This window comes from Podarcis erhardii (genome assembly GCF_964252035.2).
Source record: "Podarcis erhardii genome assembly, chromosome: 6".
Lineage (NCBI taxonomy): Eukaryota > Metazoa > Chordata > Lepidosauria > Squamata > Lacertidae > Podarcis > Podarcis erhardii.
This window is the reverse complement of record NC_138510.1, coordinates 91,540,792-91,561,575: the sequence shown is the minus strand read 5'-3', so window position 1 is coordinate 91,561,575 and position 20,784 is coordinate 91,540,792. Positions and strand designations below refer to the sequence as shown.

The following is a 20,784-nucleotide window of genomic DNA, read 5'->3' as shown; positions in this document are numbered from 1 at the left end:
CGTCACATCATTTTGTCATGTTGTGCGGACAGTTGTTGACATGCCATCTCTTCCACCCCCCTCCCTTTTGCATTTATGTTACCCTATGAAGCACAAAGTAAATTGATGGCGCCAAAACATGCCCGCCCCCCCGGTGCCTGTGTGATGCTGCAGCAAAACACAGGATGGGGCATTTAGCAATAAGTTCTATTTAATGTTTTAGGGTATTTGGGATGTGTCTGTATTTTTCAAAACACTGCAAACTGGTTTTCTTAAACTAGGGGGGGGGGTTACACTTCTTAAACTAGGGAGTGGGCCATATTTCAGCCACATGGGGTCGTGAGTGCTCAGGGGCCAAATACCAGAGGTATGGCCATAACTGGTGGTGGACTTTGGGTGAACACACTCACACTCACAGATACAGTTAGTCCTTACATTCAAACTCCTTCTCTGTTGTAGCCAAGAAAGGCAGACTCCATCAGTGAGAGAGAAACCACTTTGAAAAAGGGGATTCTGTCAAAAATCTCCAACAGGAACTATTTGGTGGAATGTACATTACCCGTCTTCTGATACTGTGGTACTAATTGTTTGTCCTTCAACTTGTAACTAATGCTGGATTACCCGCTATCCAACTGTAGTTCTCCGGGCAATAGAAAACCAGCTGCTCATTATTGTACTGCTTTGGAAGGATACAGAGTTTGAGGTTCTGAAAAAGGTATGTGCTGTATCTAAGGGCAAAAATTTGTTTACTGGGTGGTGTATATTTAGAACATACATTTTATATTGAAAATCTCTTCCCCCCCTCCCCCCAAAAATATAAAAAAAATAAGGGAATGATTCAAAGTTAATATTGATCTCTTGCTGGAAGGGGGGATGGGTGATTGCTTGAGGTCACTATAATATTTTTGGCCATAAATTTCAAGGAGCAAGAACTATTTCATATGGGCATGTTGCCCTCTGTTGGTTAGTTGCTCTTCAAATGGGGGCCTGCTTGCTCCTCTAAGGTTGAAAACAGGTAATAATAGCTTTTAGGTGTTGTGTTAGAGCCATTATTGGGTTCAGTCCAATGATTTAGTCATACTTTCAGACCAACTGAAAACAATAGTCCACACGCCTCATTGATTTCAATATGCCTGCTCCAAGTCTGGATCCAAGGTTCCAAGGCTGCAGCAGGCATTCATCTCTTTTGCCCATTTTTTACTCTGGGCAAACAGCATTCAGCATGGCAGAATAATTTTTTTAAATGGTTGTTTTAATACCGGTAACTAAAAACAACCAATTAAGTCGCAAATTCAATAATGGACACACAACAAAATAACCCAGCTGCAAACCATCATGCCAAATTATATGATATGCCACTTATTATTGTTGTTGTTGTTGTTGTTGTTGTTGTTGTTATTGCTGTTGTTGTTTAGTCGTTTAGTCATGTCCGACTCTTTGTGACACCATGGACCAGAGTATGCCAGGCACTCCTGTCTTCCACTGCCTCCCGCAGTTTGATCAAACTCATGCTGGTAGCTTCGAGAACACTGTCCAACCATCCCGTCCTCTGTTGGCCCCTTCTCCTTGTGTCCTCAATCTTTCCCAGCATCAGGGTCTTTTCCAGGGAGTCTTCTCTTCTCATGAGGTGGTCAAAGTATTGGAGCCTCAGCTTCACGATCTGTCCTTCCAGTGAGCACTCAGGGCTGATTTCCTTCAGAATGGATGTGTTTGATCTTCTTGCAGTCCATGGAACTCTCAAGAGTCTCCTCCAGCACCATAATTCAAAAGCATCAATTCTTCGGCAATCAGCCTTCTTTATGGTCCAGCTCTCCCTTCCATACATCACTACTGGGAAAACTATAGCTTTAACTATACAGAACTTTGTTGGTAAGGTGATGTCTCTGCTTTTTAAGATGCTGTCTAGGTTTCTCATTGTTTATCTCCCAAGAAGCAGGCATCTTTTAGTTTCGTGGCTGCTTTCACCATCTGCAGCGATCATGGGGCCCAAGAAAGTAAAATCTCTCACCGCCTCCATTTCTTCCCCTTCTATTTGCCAGGAGATGATAGGACCAGTGGCCATGATCTTCAGTTTTTTTGATGTTGAGCTTCAGACCATATTTTGCGCTCTCTTCTTTCACCCTCATTAAAAGGTTCTTTAATTCCTCCTTACTTTTCTGCCATCAATGTTGCACCATCTGCGTATCTGAGGTTGTTGATATTTCTTTCGGCAATCTTAATATCTTAATACCGGCAAGGGATTCATCCAGCCCCTCCTTTCGCATGATGAATTCTGCATGTAAGTTAAATAAGCAGGGAGACAATATACAGCCTTGTCGTACTCCTTTCCGAATTTTGAACCAATCAGTTGTTCCATATCCTGTTCTAACTGTAGTTTCTTGTCCCACATAGAGATATATAGTTCTTTCAGACTGTCAATCTTGATACTTGTGTTCATTCTTCCTTTACTTTCTGATGCCTTGCTATCTGCTTTCTTCCCCCTCCCCTCTTTTATCAACAGACTTTTCTCCTTGCTCATTCCCAGCATTCAATCCTTCCTCTTTATTAGGCTCACATTCTATGACCTTGCAGGAGTTGGCATCACAGAACTCCCTCCTCAGAGAGGCTCGCCAGATGTGTTCCACTGAGGCCATTTCACGTTTACTGCTGAATCAATTACCGTATATACAGAAATACCAGAAGGCTTGTTTCTTAAGTCCCAGGTTTTCAAGGGAGGATTTCAGATATGAAACCTGGAGCACAGAGCCTTAGGTTCTATCAGGGCTGTGTAGGTGATCCTTTCACACAAAGCACTGCCCAATATAATAATAAATAATAATACATTTTCATTTATACCCTGCCCTTCCCGGTTCAGAAAACCGGGCTTAGGGCGGCTAACAACAAATTTAAAACACTTTATTGATGCAACAAAAAACAGCATAAAATACAGTATAAAACATGAATAACAATAAGTTCAAAATTCAAAAATCAGTTTAGGGGGGAAATCCATCCAGTAAACATTAGATGATCACCAGGGCTAGCTGGCTAAGTTAGTCCTATTCGGGCCAGCGAGGAGACCAGGGAAGAATTAGCAGTGGGATCCCAGAGTGGGTAATCTTCATAAAAAGGGGACGGGGAGGGGAGGAAGGGGAATAAAAGATCAGGCTAAGTTCAAATGGAAAGCCAGGCGGAATAGCTCTTTATTACAGGCCCTGCAGAAGGAAGTTAAATCCTGCAGGGCCCTGGTCTCATGGGACAGAGCATTCCACCAGGTCAGAGCCATCACTGAGAAGGCCAAGGCCAGTTTTATAATTTGAGAACTTGCCTTGAGTTGTTTGGGATGCCTGTGTGTGTTTTTAAAGAAAAGTCAGCAAACTGTATACACCAATAGATAATTTGTGTTGGAAGACAATGGTTTTTTAAAATGTTCTATCAAGTGGGAGGATAATTTTACTACTCATATGTATTCTATCAGACATTTATTTGGAGAGCCAGGTGGTGGTTAAAATAAATCCTCAAAACTTGATGGAATGTAGTAGAACACTACTGATGAACAGCTTTTGGTAAAGCTACCTTCAGAGCATGGGACGTTATCAGTTGGTAAGTGGTCATTTGGACTTATTCACTGACCTTAAAAAACATATTACAAACCATTTTATCTGCTTTTATTTTTAGTAGTTTACTATTACTTTACTATATAATCATTAATAATAATAATAATAATAACAACAACTATAAACTGCCCTTCATTTGAGGATCACAGAGCAGTTCAGAGTATAAAACCACAATAATACATAATGTAATTAAAAATACTTCTATCTGTTCTTTCCTTGCATTGACATGACTCTCTTCAGCTCTGTTTAACTCAGGACTAGTAGTTAAAATAACATTTGTATCAAGTCCTCCCCAGTAACTGTGAAACCATTGTGACATGAAAGGACTAAAGATTTCCTCCAGGGATTGGGGATAAGGAGTCTGATCAAGTAACAAATGTAAATTTAAGAAAAACGCTTGAAGTGACCTGACAAGGGAAGCATACATTGTATTTTTAATGGGTTGGGTTGTACAAAGCTGTCCCAGGAGAGCTATATCTCACTAAGAAAGCACCATGTTAAGTTTATCAAATATCCAACACCTAGATATTAAGCCTTGGGGACTCATAGGACAGTATTTCCCCTGGATTAGTAAAATACATATTAGTAAATTTGGGTGAAGACAATCTCAAGTGCCAGAGCTTTTAAGGTAAACATTAAAAGTGTTCTAGTTGCAATGGAAAGCTCATTGAAAATCCCTGCTTCTTAGGTTATACTGCTCTTCCTTGAGAATGTTTCCATAATTATGTTTTATTTTGAATCATTTCTTTGCAGGCCTTTTCCCACCCAGCCTAGGAGAGTGAGGCCCTGAATGACTACAACTACAAAAACTGAGGCTGAACAGAAAGTTAGGGTTTTTTGTGGGAGGGGGGAGCTTGTTGCTACTATTGATATTTTTTTTTCATCTTTATTTGAGAACTTATTCTGATTTATGCTGAAATTGTTGAATTTTGTTGTGTACTTTTTGACTTTTTTTGTTTATGACATCTTTTAGTGTTTGTAATTATGTATTTTTTCATGTTGTAATCCACCATGAGCATGATTAGAACGCTCAAAAGATGGCGTACAAATTAAATGATATATGATGTATGATGATGTAAGTATTTAGGGCGGCATTCAACATCGCACTAATGAGATTTTTCTGTCATTGCAAACATTTCACCCTTCTCTTCCTGCAGGGTCCTCCTGACCCTCCTGAACAAATTTGGAAAAGGCACAGGGGGAGAATAAGGAGGAAAGTCCCACTGCACTAGCAAGACTTTTGTGCTGGCTTCCGTAAGCACAACTTAGTTAAATCCAGCCCACTGTAATTAAAATGTTCCCTTAAAAATACATCCCACGTATAGGGAAGGAGAATTTCATCTGGTCACCATTTTTAAGCAAATGGACTCCATTTAGATGAATCAGAACATAATAATCATTTGGATTAAAATGTATCAAAATCTTACAAATTTGGCTCAAAAAAGGACTAAAATTTGCAAAAATAAATAAATGTTATTTTTAGGACAAAATATGTTTAGAGATGCATGAAAAACAAAACCCCAGAAAGACAAAGAGCACAAGTTAATGACCACTGTGACTTTCCTTTTCTTACCAGCAAGAAAGTCTGGAGTTATCATAGTGATGTCACAGTTCACAGGTCACTAAGATGCTGGGTCTCAGCAACACCAATGCCCTTTTCACCAAAGCTGCCTTTAAAGTATCAATTCAGTCACATGCTAAAAGAACATCACAGTCCATCATGATGGGCGAGGTACCTGGACAGCAAGAAGCCTTGGACCCATTTTTCAGCATCATAACGAGGTAGGACTGCAATAATTTCATTTTATGGGCATAGATCCCTTTTATATCCATTTTTACCACCAACCATTTGTAGGTTGCCTTTTGCGTTAAATTAAAGACAATCAGTTAAAGTAAATTAAACAAACACTACAGACACAAAGTAAGGTTAAGGTATTATCTTGTATTAAACAAACTTGGACACTCTCCCATCACCTGCAATGCAGATAAATTCCGAGTTGAATTCTAATGCCATGCATTTTATAACTTCACACAGAAAGAGGTCCTATTTAAAAAATCATTCCTGTCATACAGGTATCTACAATACTCCATTGACTAGCAGTGAGATAATGGATTTTTTTTTTTAATGGCCCACCCATCTTCATGGAGATCAATATTCTGGAAGCCATTCCCAGAATATTCCAGATTGCTTGCTTTTGTCTTTGTGCATATATGAACTCATATGGCCATTACTGGCATGTATAGGACAGCTGTTTCAGTTTCCCAGTATGTAAATGGAAATATTTCATTAGAATTGGTAGTGGCATTGTTCACTGGAAGGACACCACCATAACTTATCAGGATTAATTACCAAAGTCCCTCCAGTAATCCTTTACTCCTCTGTCTGCTAAGCATCAGAGATATTTGCAAATATCTCAAGGGCTGTCGCATGGAACAAGCTTATTTTCTCCTTCTCCAGAGGGGAGGACCTGAACCAAATTGCAAGAAGGGAGATTCCGAGTAAAGATCAGAAAGAACTTTTTGAAAACAAGAGCTGTTCGGCAGTGGAAGGGGTTCCCATCGGATGTTGTAGACTCTCCTTCCTTGGAGATATTTAAGCAGAAGTTGGGTGGCCATCTGTCAGGGATGCTTTAGTTGAGATTCCTGCATTGCCGGGGGGGGGGGGTTAGACTAGATGACCCTCAGGGTCTCTTCCAACTCCACAATTCTATGATTCTATGAACACAGCAGGACTTAACCCCATGCTATCAAATCTGAGAAAAGCAGCCTCGTTTTGCACAGAGGATATTTTGTAGTTACTTCTAACACCTGGAAACAACATCCCAGCATGGCTGTAGCCAGGATTTTTGTGGCTCCCCCCAAAAAGTTGTTTTTGGGGGAGATGCCCCCCAATAGTTGAGCTTTGTCCAAAAAGTTGTTGAGCATTTTTGGAAGACTGCCCCCCCCAAGTTGTTAATTAAGTGTTTTCAAAGCTCAGCCAAAACGTTGCTGAGCTTTGGGAGACCGCCCTGCCCAAAGTTGTTAACTGAATGTTTTCTAAGCTTTTCAGTATTTTTTTTTAGGACGCCAGCCTACACATCCCCCCCTGGAAAATTTCCTCTATTATTAATATTATTATTATTCTAGATTTATTTATACCCCATCTTCCCCCCACCCCCACGACATGGACTCAGGGCAGCTTACAGATTAAAAACAAGAAGATAGAGGTAAAAATTTAACTATAGAAAATACATTTTGGGAGTTTACATCAATAATCAAATAATAGATATTATTAATATTGATTGATTGCTACCCATCTCCCCCCCGCCCCCACGACAGGGACTCAGGGCAGCTTACAGACTAAAAACAAGAAAAGTTAAAAACACAGAGGAATGGAAACCCCAACATTTAAAAAATATATATTATTATTAGAATTAGAAAAATCTTTATTTGCATCAGCCACCAGCCATAGCAATAAAATAAAATGTATTGAAGATAGAGGTAAAAATTTAATTATAGAAAATAGATTTTGGGGGTTTACATCAATAATCAAATAATAGATATTATTAATATTGATTGCTTGATACCCCCCCCACCCCCATAACAGGGACTCAGGGCGGCTTACAGACTAAAAACAAGAAAAGTTAAAAACACAGAGGAACCCCAACATTTAAAAATATATATTATTATTAGAATCAAAAATATCTTTATTTGCATCAGCCACCAGCCATAGCAATAAAATAAAATGTACTGAAGACAGAGGTAAAAATTTAATTATAGAAAATACATTTTGGGGATTTACATCAATAATCAAATAATAGATATTATTATTATTAATGATTGATTGATTGATTGATTGATACCCCGCCTCCGACCACCCCCCGTTGAGGGACTCAACAAGAAAAGTTAAAAACACAGAAAAATAGAAACCCCAACATAAAAAAAAAGCAACAACGACGCATTAACTGAATTAAAATTCAGTCTCTCACAGAGAGACATATAGGAACATATTCCAACACTGACAGAGCTCAACCGCCTCAGAGCCCTTCGCCCCGCCCCCTCGTGACGCAGCGCGCGCCTGCGCAGTTCGGAGACCGCGCCTGCGCCTGCGCCTCTCTGCCCTCAGCCTCCGCCCGCCGCCTCTCCGTCCCTCGCTCTCTCCGTCTCCCTGGCAACGGCGCCTTCCCCGCCCCCTCTGCCCCCCCCCCCGATGTCCGCCGGCGACGGGCGCCCCTCGCAGCCCCCCTCGCGCTTCAGCACCGCGGCCGCCGCCATGCAGGGGGAGGACGCCCGGTACCTCAAGAGGTAGAGCGCCTCAGGGCCTGGTGTGGAGGGAGCGGCAGCGAAACGGCCCCACCTCCTCCCCCCCCCCCGGCCGAGCATCCTCCCCTTCTCTCCCCCCACCCCCCCCACTCAGGTGTCAACGAGTTGGGGGGGCGGGAGGGGCGCCGGTGAGGGGGTCGCGGAGAGGTTTGGGGTGGGGGGCTGTGGGTCGTGAGGTGGTGGGAGGTGGAGAAAAAGCCGGGGGGGGAGGGGAGAGAAGATGGCGGCGGGTTTGGGGAGAAGGGGAGGGTCCTTGGGGTGGGGGGAGAAGGTGAGGGTGGGTTTGGGGACAGGGTGAGGGTCCTTGAGGTGGGGTGGAGGGACAAGGTGAGGGTCCTTGAGGTGGGGTGGAGGGACAAGGTGAGGGTCCTTGAGGTGGGGTGGAGGGACAAGGTGAGGGTCCTTGAGGTGGGGTGGCGGGTTGAAGTTGGCGGTGGGTTTGGGGACAAGGTGAGGGTCCTTGGGGTGGGGAGGGGGGAGAAGGTGAGGGTCCTTGAGGTGAGGTGGGGGGATAAGGTGAGGGTCCTTGGGGTGGGGAGGAGGGACAAGGTGAGGGTCCTTGAGGTGGGGTGGGGGGACAAGGTGAGGGTCCTTGAGGTGGGGTGGGGGGACAAGGTGAGGGTCCTTGAGGTGGGGTGGGGGGACAAGGTGAGGGTCCTTGAGGTGAGGTGGGGGGACAAGGTGAGGGTCCTTGAGGTGGGGTGGGGGGACAAGGTGAGGGTCCTTGAGGTGGGGTGGGGGGACAAGGTGAGGGTCCTTGGGGTGGGGTGGGGGGACAAGGTGAGGGTCCTTGGGGTGGGGAGGAGGGAGAAGGTGAGGGTCCTTGAGGTGAGGTGGGGGGACAAGGTGAGGGTCCTTGAGGTGGGGTGGGGGGACAAGGTGAGGGTCCTTGAGGTGGGGTGGGGGGACAAGGTGAGGGTCCTTGAGGTGAGGTGGGGGGACAAGGTGAGGGTCCTTGAGGTGGGGTGGGGGGACAAGGTGAGGGTCCTTGAGGTGGGGTGGGGGGACAAGGTGAGGGTCCTTGGGGTGGGGAGGAGGGAGAAGGTGAGGGTCCTTGAGGTGAGGTGGGGGGACAAGGTGAGGGTCCTTGAGGTGGGGTGGGGGGACAAGGTGAGGGTCCTTGAGGTGGGGTGGGGGGACAAGGTGAGGGTCCTTGAGGTGGGGTGGGGGGACAAGGTGAGGGTCCTTGGGGTGGGGAGGAGGGAGAAGGTGAGGGTCCTTGAGGTGAGGTGGGGGGACAAGGTGAGGGTCCTTGAGGTGGGGTGGGGGGACAAGGTGAGGGTCCTTGAGGTGGGGTGGGGGGACAAGGTGAGGGTCCTTGAGGTGGGGTGGCGGGTTGAAGTTGGCGGTGGGTTTGGGGACAAGGTGAGGGTCCTTGGGGTGGGGAGGAGGGAGAAGGTGAGGGTCCTTGAGGTGAGGTGGGGGGACAAGGTGAGGGTCCTTGAGGTGGGGTGGGGGGACAAGGTGAGGGTCCTTGAGGTGGGGTGGGGGGACAAGGTGAGGGTCCTTGAGGTGGGGTGGGGGGACAAGGTGAGGGTCCTTGAGGTGGGGTGGGGGGACAAGGTGAGGGTCCTTGAGGTGGGGTGGCGGGTTGAAGTTGGCGGTGGGTTTGGGGACAAGGTGAGGGTCCTTGGGGTGGGGAGGAGGGAGAAGGTGAGGGTCCTTGAGGTGAGGTGGGGGGACAAGGTGAGGGTCCTTGAGGTGGGGTGGCGGGTTGAAGTTGGCGGTGGGTTTGGGGACAAGGTGAGGGTCCTTGAGGTGGGGTGGGGGGACAAGGTGAGGGTCCTTGAGGTGGGGTGGGGGGACAAGGTGAGGGTCCTTGAGGTGGGGTGGGGGGACAAGGTGAGGGTCCTTGAGGTGGGGTGGGGGGACAAGGTGAGGGTCCTTGAGGTGGGGTGGGGGGACAAGGTGAGGGTCCTTGAGGTGGGGTGGCGGGTTGAAGTTGGCGGTGGGTTTGGGGACAAGGTGAGGGTCCTTGGGGTGGGGAGGAGGGAGAAGGTGAGGGTCCTTGAGGTGAGGTGGGGGGACAAGGTGAGGGTCCTTGAGGTGGGGTGGCGGGTTGAAGTTGGCGGTGGGTTTGGGGACAAGGTGAGGGTCCTTGGGGTGGGGTGGGGGGAGAAGGTGAGGGCCCTTGAGGTGGGGGTGAGAACTTAGTGGGATGAAGCTGCCTCAAGTTGAGTCAGACCATTGGCTCATCTTGCTCCGAATCAGGTCCCCCCCATGAAGTGTTGGATGGAACACAACTCACATCATCCTTAGCCAACTTCTTCTTTGGCGATCCGTCGTAGTCGAGTAAGATTGTCTTCCATAAACACGGTTTTAAAAGTCAGTCTGTAAATGACTCTGGAGGCCAATTCTGGATCCACACATCCTTCCACAGTGGGGACATTGGTTTCCAGGGGGGAGTTGATCACAGTGGGGGTTTGCCAAGCGTGCCTTCCTCTTTTTTTGTCCTGAGTTTGAGCGTCTTCACAGCCCATGACACCTTTGGTAAAGGCTGTTCTCCAATTGGGGCCCTCGCAGGCTTGTGTTTCCCAGTTGGTGTTTCTACTACATTTTGTTAGATTTGCCTTGAGAGCATCTTTGAACCTCTTTTGTTGACCACTGCCATTACACTTTCCTTTTTAAAGTTTGGAATGGAGTAGTTGCTTAGGAAGACAATAATCAGGCATCTGAACAACATGAACAATCCAATGAAGTTGATGTCGAAGAATCATTGCTTCAACACTCTGGGCAGCTTCCAGCACATCTATAAAAACAGATGTCTTCTAGAAGTTGGGTAGTAACTGATAAGACTTCTACAGGATTGGCTAGTAACTGATAAGACTTCTACAGGATGGGGTATTGGTGTGTGAAAGGAGTCGGGATCCAATGATCCCCAGGCATACATCTCCAGATGGTGAGAGATCAAGTGCCATCCTGGCACCCAGACATCTTCACTTGGTCGCAAGTGGTCGAAAGCTAAGTGTAAAATGCACCTGGCACCTTGCTAATTTCGAACATTGACTAGCGGGGGGATTGGACCTGGGGGGACCATCTGCTCACAAGGCACATATTCTCTTCCGCTGAGCGATAGGTGGGAAAGCTTGACAATGCCACAGGAAAGTGTTTTTGGAAGCTTTTGCACTGCTTCATGGCAAGAAGAAAGCAGACAGTGCAAGGGCATCTTTCTAAGGCATGATACTTAGCAGAATAAACTTTAAATGTGAGGGCACTTTTCAGTGGCTGCTAAGATTCATGTCTCTGAATGTTAGTTCCTGGGGAACAAGCAACGGGAGGGCTGTGACCTTCATTCCCTGTTTGTGAGACTTCTTTCTGATCACTGTTGGGTTTTGCAGCAGTCCAGCAGTACTTTATATATTTTTATAATCTTGTGGCTTGATAGTACACCTGGTAGATGGAAGGCCAAGTAGTGTGCTCAGCTTTATTTCCTCATCCGTTACTGTGACAAATAATAGGTGCTGATTGCTATCTGAAGTGTCATCCATGGAGACAGCTGCTTGAAATAGCATCTCCTGTATCAGTGGTTCTCAAACAACAACCCCTCAGTGAAAATTGCTAAGGTTTTTGGTGGACCACAGTGCTTTTTCTGCCTGTTGTAGCAACTGAAATGTGTTGGGCTAGATGACACACTGGAGCATGTCAGTGGAGCTCAGGAATGATGAATGATGCAAATATGGCCTGGAACTGGTAGATACTGCTTTCCTAGAAACATCTGCATTTGCTAGCTCTCCATTTGTCAAAATGGGAATAGTAGTAACTGCGTCAGCTGACTATTCCAAGAATAAACAAAACAGTCTAAAGTACATTTTGCACTAAAAGTTCTGTGTAGGTAACAAAAAATTCTATTTACCTGAAAAGGAGAATTGTATCTGCTTGTTTTGGTGATGGGAAGCGGTAATTGGCTCTGTCATTCTTATTGTTCTAGGATCAGATGTTTTTCCTTATGGCTTTTTCATTAGAAATGGTTTTAATAGTAGTTAGTTGTATCCCACATTTCAGGAGCAAAACATGACAGTAAGGCTTTGTACTGAGAGACAAAGCCAAGAAGTATTATCCAAATGAAGAGAACAAAAAGGAACATATACTTTGGCCAAAGAAATACAAGCAAGTCAATAAGGGATGCTAAAAAGAAAAAAAAAGGACTTTAGGAGCATATTGCTTAAAACATAAAAGACCAATAACAAACCAGTCTTTAAAGAAATACAATAGTAGCAGGAGACCGCCTAAGGAGGGCGGTAGGACCTTTGGATATCAAGAGGGTCAAATATAAGTTGAACTTATTGTATCAAATATATGTTTTTCTTATCACCCAGCATAATTGCTACACATAATTTTTCTTACTTAACAGGAAGGTAAAAGGGGGGAATATTGATGTACATCCATCAGAAAAGGCACTTATTGTTCACTATGAAGTGGAAGCTACCATCCTTGGGGAGATGGGAGATCCTATGCTGGGAGAGCGAAAGGAGTGTCAAAAAATGTAAGTTTATAGTATTCAGAAGTTCTTGTTAAAATATCTTTGATGTCTAGCTTTTTTCATTTTTAAAGTTTCAAAAAGTTTAAATCAGGAAATTTTCGATAACCTAAATCAGTTGAGACTTGATTGAGCATATAGTAAACTATATCAACTCTACATAATATATAAAAAATTGGGAGGAGCGTTATTGGTTTGGTTTGGCTTTTGTTCATTTTTATTATGTATTTTGTGTTCTCATTTTGTATTTTAATGTTGTGAACCACCCTGTGATCTTCGCATGAAGGGCGGTAGACAAATTTAAGAAGAAGAAGAAGAAGAAGAAGAAGAAGAAGAAGAAGAAGAAGTGGAAGTGTCAAAAAGATTTTCAAAAGCCAAATATTTCAGGAAAAAACAAAAAGCATAATATTCTAACCCAAAATGGTGGGGGAGAGCTGGAAAGTCCTTGTGGCTCGCTAGGAGACCCTCCCCTGAGCCCAAAGAGGATACCAATGAGCCAAAAGTCCAGAAAAAAGACTCCAAGGCCTCCAAAATGGCATGTGGGAGCTCTCGCTGCTGCTGTGCTACCCCGCTCAACAGCTGGGGGGGACTGTATGTATTGCAGTGGACTCCCCACAGAATGCAACCCCCACGTAAGTGGGGAGTCACCTGTATATGAGATCTGCATTAGCTAAGAGTGAAAAATCTTGGATTATATTTTACAGCATCCGACTGAAGAGTCTCAATGCAAACACAGACATTTCTTCCCTGGCTCGGAAGGTGGTGGAGGAATGCAAGCTCATTCACCCCTCCAAACTAGCAGAGGTAGAACAGTTGCTGTATTACCTGCAGAACCGCAGGGACACCTCATCGGCAAAAGGTGGGCAAAACAAGATTAAATGCAGACTTTGAAACAGTCTGTGGTGTAGGCACCTCTCACTTTTACCTGTTTATTGAGGGGAGAAGAGCAGTGGTGAAGGCAGCCTCTCTTTCCACCAGATAAACAACTTTCTGGGTAAAACATAACCAGCCAAGTAGAAGAACACTAAAATATGAATACGTTTTTATTAATCAAGCAATATCGCTGGAATTTTTGTTGTTGAAAATTCTTTCCCAAATGTTCATTTAGTGAGATAGAGAAAGATGCCGCATGATGCTTTCAATCAACTCTGATCAGTGTTTTTTTTTGGGGGGGGGGTGTGAAGAGGGAAAGTAGAAGGAAAGTCCTTAAGGTTGGGATCCTAAAAGGTTGCATTAAATTATAGCCCCCTGCAATGTCCTATTTACAGAGTATTTTACCCATGATTCCCAAGCTCAGCAATGGCCCCCACTAACAAAAATCCTGGCTACACCCATGCTACCTTTCTAATGACAAATAATAGCAATTGTAAAGTTATTTACTAGAAACTACTTCTCAAAATTAAATACAGTTTCTCATAATGTCAAAATCAACACCGTCACATAACATATTAAAATGTAGCTTATTCAGTTAACCACCAAGTCCAGTATGTACAAAATGCAATTCCTATTTTGTCAGTCCCGTAGTATATTCATTTCTTCATCTTCTCTTGTATATTTCTATGTGATGGAGAGTACCATGGAATAGCCTTCTAAGTGTCTAATGATGATGATAAGGTTGGTAGACATAAGAAACTGGCACTGGTAGATGCTGGCACAGGCAGACGAGACAAGAATTCCTGGATTTTCCCCTGTTTTGCCCCAAGGGGCTTCATCATTCATTCATTTTCAATTGGTTTTGCATAATATAGGCGTTCTAGTGGTTTTGCCTTTCTAATGGCAGCTGCTCCTCTGGAATGACATTCTTTAGGTTGCGATGAGCTGCTGCTAGGAGGGATAGTGTCCCCTTAGGTGTGCCCAGAGAAGCAGTTTGTGTGCTCTTTTCTTTTGTGCGTAACCTAAGTGGCAATCTGTGATAATGGACTAGACTGATACCCTGACCTCAAAATACGTCTACCTAGAAATCAGTAAACTATGGATTTCAATGGAACTTCCCCAAGCATGCATAGGCCTTTGGCATGTATGAGTGCCACTGACCCAACACTTTTCAGTTCTCCTCCAGATCCATTTTTGAGCTGAACATAAAGAGACGGTTTAAAATAAAGCGAGAATGTTAAAGGAGCCTTTATTGCTATGACCCTGTTTTCTTTCCATAGAAAAGAAGGAAAAATCCAATAAGCCAAAAGATCCACCACCTTTTGAAGGGATGGAGGTAGGCATTGTTAAAGTTAGCGGATTTTAAATACTGTATAGTTAAACTTTTCTGTCATCTCATTGACTTGTTTGGAATGAATTCATCTATTCTAGACGAAGTTTAAAAATTACTGAAAGATGCAGTAGTACATGATAATAATGTACTTCATAACCATTTTGTAAAATTGCAAAATGGTGAATTCCTTCCTTGAAGAGGTTTTAAGCTGAGGTTAGATGGCCATCTGTCATGGATGCTTTACTTGAAATTCCTGCATTGCAGGGGGTTGGGCTTGATGACCCTCAGGGTCCCTTCCAATTCTACGATTCTGTGATTCTATAGTGCACTTTGTTGTTGTTGTTTTAAAAAATTCAAACAATGTTTGATATAATTTTATGCTGCTTAACTACTGTGTTTAATGATATGTAAACTGACACTTTACAAAATAAAATGATTAATTTGGGTAGCACATTCATGTTCATAATGGCTATCTTCCCCACCCCTGAAGTTTTCAATCATACTTATCTCTGTGTCTCATTTCAAACCTGTTTAGACAAGATTTCATTCCTCACTAGCTACTTATACAAATTATCCTTTAAATGCAGTTGGACTACTTGTATGAAAAATAAGAAATGAATATAAGTACTTGCAATTTGTTTCCTGGTGTGTCTGCAGTATTTTTCTTTTTCTCTACATGATATTTTCAGATTGATGAAGTAGCCAATATCAATGACATGGACGAATACATTGAACTACTTTATGAAGATATTCCTGATAAAGTGCGTGGCTCTGCACTCATTCTGCAGCTGGCCAGAAATCCTGATAATCTGGAAGAACTTCTGCTTAATGGTAATTTTAGGCTTATTTCTAACTTTCAGCTTGTGAAGGGAATTTTGCCTCAGTAAATGGAGCAGGCTTAGTAGTCAGATTTTCATTTAAGCTTTTCAGATAAGTACCAGCCAAAGGCCCTGGCATCATCCAGAGAAGGAAAACGAAAACCAGAACAGCATACATATGTAGTAAAACCATGATCAAATCCACCAAAACTTCTTATTACACAGAATAAAAAGTAATTCTCAAAAAAAAATATGCAAATTAGTCCTCAGAGTCCCCTTTGCAATTGACCACTAGCCCATTCAGTTCTTTCTTCCTAATCTTCCTAGCCTGTGCTTTTTTCTGGAGGACGCAGGGGGACGCATACCCCTGAACATTTTGTGAATCTAAGTTTGGCCTCATTGAGGGGCAGTATTTCAATATGAGTAGGAAAATGAGAGTACCCCTAAACATTTTTTAAGAAAAACAGCACTGTTCCTAGCTGCTAGGGCATAGACAGACACCTTATAAGTCACCGAGTCCTCAGTATCACTCAGCAGCCATTTCACCCTCTCCGCCCTGGTTAGACTTAGTAGTCTTTATGCATGTTTGTTAGGTTTATCTTAATTACTTATTTTTTAATATGCATATGCATCACTCTGCCTCACAGTTACTTGAACCAGGAATTTTTCAGCCCCTGGTTTGCTAAACTATGATCCCTTGAGACACAGAATTCTAACTTCTAGCAGTGAGAAGCTGAAGTGGAAGCTCTTTAGACACTGACTGTCTTGTTCTAGTGTTGGCGTCTTTTGCTTTGATTTTTGGCTCCTATTCTTTATACCTCTCCATCTTTGCTCCTTGCTATTTTTCATCTTTATCATTTTTAATTAAAAAAAATATTTATTAAATTTTTATAGCGCCCTAATACCCATAGGACAATTCACAACATAGAATTACACAAAATACATAAGAACAAAGACAACCCTGTAATGTCCCCTTCCACAACACATTTAAAAGGGCATTGGATGTCAGTCAGCAGCTAGGTTCATAGGGAGAGAGGCGGTCCTTGAGGTCCTGAGCCATTTCAGGCTTTATAGGTCAAAACTAGCACTTTGAATTGGGCCCAGAAACTAATTGGTAGCCAGGGCAGTCAGGCCAGGATCGGTGCAATAGGCTCAAAGCACCTTGCCCAGTTGAGCAATCTGGCTGCTGAATTCTGCACTCACTGAAGTTTCTGAGCTGTCTTCAGAGGCAGCCTTGATGTATAACACATTGCAGTAATCTAAGTCAGAGGTTGGTTCTCATTCCTGCTTTCTGCACCTAACGCAAACTTGCTTGCCGTTTTTGTGTGCCTAGATGGCATATTGTAAAGCAAGTTCTAGAGGGATCATGAATTGAATATATATTTAATGGCAGGATATATTTTGTGGCTAAGTGCATGTTTCAGATGGTCTTACGGGGCAAGAATGTTTGCTTCCTGATGCAATGTAATCCACGGCTGAGACTGATCATACTCTCCCCCTTCTTTAGAAACTGCACTGGGAGCTTTGGCCAGAGTTCTACGAGAGGACTGGAAACAAAGTGTAGAACTTGCTACTAATATCATTTATATTTTCTTCTGCTTCTCTAGGTATGTCACATAATTTATAATGTATATGAATGTATTCTGAAAATTTAATATATATATTTTAAATGAGGATGCTGAAGCACAGAGTAGAACCTCTCTATCGTTGCAACATCACTGATCTGTTTTTGTATGTGTTAGACTGGCAATAGAAGTTTTGTTTCAAAGCCAATCACCCTGGTCTGATTTTTTTTATTGGTATTTTTCATAATGTAGTTTTTCTCAGTTTCATGGACTTATCACACACTACAAGATTGGGGCTCTCTGCATGAACATCATTGATCATGAATTGAAGAGGCATGAGCTGTGGCAGGAAGAACTCACGAAGAAGAAGAAAGCCGATATCCTTTCTGTAATTTTATCTTAGCCTTCACCTTAGCTTTGTTATCTGTAGTAGACAAGTGGGACTGCAACACAATATTGTAGCATTTAGTGCTCCTGTTCAGAGTTCCAATCAACTTCCCTTAAAAAATCCAGTCACTACTGTGTGTTCACTAAGAATGCTCAGTCTCCATTGGAGTATTTTGGGGTCCCCTCTTAGGGTTCCTCCCCTAAAGTTCTGCAGGCCAGGTATTACTTCTCTTTAAGACTGGATAGTGTCATTTTGACTACATAAGGATGCACACCGATGGGATGAGCTCACTGTTCATTATAAGGCTGAGACAGCAAATTGCCTTAGACTAGTCTGATTGCTTTGGGACATGGGTGGCGCTGTGGGTTAAACCACAGAGCCTAGGACTTGCCGATCAGAAGGTCGGCGGTTCAAATCCCCGCGACGGGGTAAGCTCCCGTTGCTCGGTCCCTACTCCTGCCAACCTAGCAGTTCGAAAGCACGTCAAAGTGCAAGTAGATAAATAGGTACCGCTCTGGCAGGAAGGTAAACGGCGTTTCCGTGCGCTGCTCTGGTTCGCCAGAAGCGGCTTAGTCATGCTGGCCACATGACCGGGAAGCTGTACGCTGGCTCCCTCGGCCAATAAAGTGAGATGAGCGCTGCAACCCCAGAGTCGGTCACAACTGGACCTAATGGACAGGGGTCCCTTTACCTTTACCTTTAATCTGATTGCTTTACTTATAGAAGTTGTCAGATCCTAGCTTTGAATTGCATTAGACTGCTTATACTCAAGACTGAAGAGTTTCTGTTCTTTCTTTTTTCCCCGATGTGTTGAGCATATTCTTAACTCCCAGTGTTCACTTGATGAAGATCCTGATAATCAGACCCTGAAAAAAGAATATGAAAAAACCTTTAAAAAGTACCAGGGGCTTGTTGTCAAGCAAGAGCAGCTACTTCGAGGTATAAATTCCTAATGTAGTAGTTACTTTCTCCATTCTTAAGGGAAATGGTTGACAAGGACTCCAAGGTTGTTCATGTCCTTTTAACACTGAAGTTATTTGGGCTACTCAGAACTGCTATTTCAGCGAAGCTTATTTTGGTTTTGCAGCTATTAATAGCAGGTGGGCACCTTTGCTGAACTGTGTTGTTTTTTTTACACCTGTTAAAAACATTTTTATTTCAGCAAGCTTACCCAGACTTGTTACTTTGTTATTGGAGTGTCATTGGTTGTTCCTAGAGTTGGTGAGGCCCATATGCTAACAACAAAAAACAGAGCTGTGTCATTGACCCAGTAGAGCAGGCGCCCCCAACCTGCGGCCCTCCAGATGTTTGGCCTACAACTCCCATGATCCCTAGCTAGCAGGACCAGTGGTCAGGGATGATGGAATTGTAGTCCAAAACATCTGGAGGGGCAAAGGTTGGGGATGCCTGCAGTAGAGGTTCCACAGGCACTTTTCATTGAAAATGTAAATGCCTGCTGAAAACCTTTCTATTCCACAGGCCTATGCAGGCAATTAAGGACACATCTTTCTGCAATAGCTAGTTGATTTTTTAAAAATAAATAAATAAATAAATGTATTATTATTAAACCTCTTTGATTTTTTAAAAAAGGAAATAGCAGTATGTAAATATTTGTTATAAATAAATTACATTTATTTATTTTTAAAGTTTGATTATTTTATTGATTTTTAAAATAAACATTTTAGACTGTCTTATGTAAACTGCTTAATATACTTTTTCATTAAACAGTCTATGAATTTTGTTAAACAGCCAATCATTTCTACTTACAAAGTCATCTGTTGAGAAAAGCCCCCTGCTTTCAGGTTACATGAGGCCTGCACAGAGCTAAGGCCCTAGCGCACTACCAACATCAACTAGGTATCAGCTAGTGACCATCAGAAAATGAGAAATTTCCAGCGTTTGTTTAAGAATTTGTGTACAGCACTGGAAGTGAAAAGGCACTGAATGGATAGAATATATTGAATAGATAAAACTTTCTGTGGAAATTTGATACTAGATCATGGATATTAATAGTACAGGAAAATGTGAACCCCAATATTCTTCTAAATATTGTTGGCACAGTCAGTCCACTGTGTTAGCAATACCGAAGTGACCTTCCCTGGGCACAATGCCTAAATATGGTTGGATGTTATTACACAATTTGGAAGCATGTATAATCTTTTGTGGCACTTGGTTGAAGTATAGATAAGACTACAGATCAGTAGTGTATGAAATCTCTTAACGCTTTGTTCATTCATATAATTCAACTGGAGAATAGAATTTGCCTTTCATTATGAGTTGTAGAGTCCATTGATTTCAGTGGGATGTGTAACAAATAATACTGCCTGGGTATAGCTTATTATTATTTATGCTTATGGTGGAATGAACTTAAACCTTCTCCTATAATTTATTTGAAATGTTTCCCTTTGTTCAGAAGTCTTACTGTAGGTAGCAGATTTAGAAAGAGAGCTCCTTTAACTTTAAGACTAACCATCAAATTCCAGCTCAACTGAAAGGCGTTTCTCTGCCTCTGAAACCTCCAGGGAAACAGTTCTGAGTAACCACTCAGGAAATGTGCTAGTCCACCTTTGCTGCTTAAATATGGTCCACTGATGATTCTGTAAAGAGAGAGGTGGTGCCCCGGGGGGGGGGGGGGAGTGTCAACAACTTTGTCCAGATTTTCACTTTTGGGAATATGGCAACCCTAGGTAGGAGCCAAGCCATGTCTAATATTGTTACGATAATTGGTATAAATATTTGAGTTTATTTTTAAAAGACCAAGCTACATTTTTCCAGTAAACTAAAACACTTGAAATATATACAGTAGCTTACTTCCACCTTTTTGTTGTTGAAATCACTTAAGCATCAAAGAGGACACACTATGCTTAAGTGGCTCTCATTTCACTGAGCCACACACACGAGATGTTTGCAGTATTCAAAATCCTTGGAAATATTTCACATTCTTAGAAATGAATGAGCGCTACATTTTTTGTTTCTCAGTATTGTGATTTCTCCCCCACCCCACCCCAAATGTGCCAGTTGCCCTTTACCTGCTGTTGAACCTTGCGGAGGATACTCGTACTGAACTGAAGATGAGAAACAAAAACATTGTCCACATGTTGGTGAAAGCTCTGGACCGGGATAACTTTGAGCTGCTGATACTGGTTGTGTCATTTCTGAAGAAACTCAGCATCTTCATGGAAAACAAAAATGATATGGTAAATCTTCTAGCATTTTGCTGAAACCATGTTAGTTGTCTATGGAAAACTAATCAACAAAGGGCAATATCATTGTTTTCCTGTTCTCCATTTGTACCTAGGTCTGCATTTGCAGTTTGCTTGAATTGGTATGGCGTTAGATCAATTAGTTTGCAATGCCTAAGTATCTGGGAACTTGGACCTTAATGAACCTCACACAGGGAAAGATAAAAGCTCACTGGAAGTGTGCATGTCTTTCATGTAGAGGAGTCCCTCACAA

General features: G+C 43.0%; 1 protein-coding gene across 2 annotated transcripts in view; it reads left to right on the top strand.

Moving 5' to 3' along the window:
- Positions 1-5,215: 5,215 nt before the first annotated feature.
- KIFAP3 (kinesin associated protein 3) overlaps positions 5,216-20,784 on the top strand; it is a 76,446-nt gene continuing 60,877 nt past the window's right edge. The window contains exons 1-9 of one of the 2 annotated variants that reach the window (XM_081865852.1): positions 5,216-5,354; positions 12,226-12,357; positions 13,056-13,210; positions 14,505-14,560; positions 15,247-15,388; positions 16,883-16,982; positions 17,193-17,317; positions 18,169-18,267; positions 20,347-20,525. In XM_081865852.1, the coding sequence (XP_081721978.1) occupies positions 5,293-5,354; positions 12,226-12,357; positions 13,056-13,210; positions 14,505-14,560; positions 15,247-15,388; positions 16,883-16,982; positions 17,193-17,317; positions 18,169-18,267; positions 20,347-20,525 (1,050 nt within the window). In that variant the 5' untranslated portion in view covers positions 5,216-5,292. Of the gene's footprint in view, positions 5,355-7,663; positions 7,857-12,225; positions 12,358-13,055; positions 13,211-14,504; positions 14,561-15,246; positions 15,389-16,882; positions 16,983-17,192; positions 17,318-18,168; positions 18,268-20,346; positions 20,526-20,784 lie in introns of those variants that run through there. The other variant, XM_081865851.1, reaches the window with a different exon arrangement.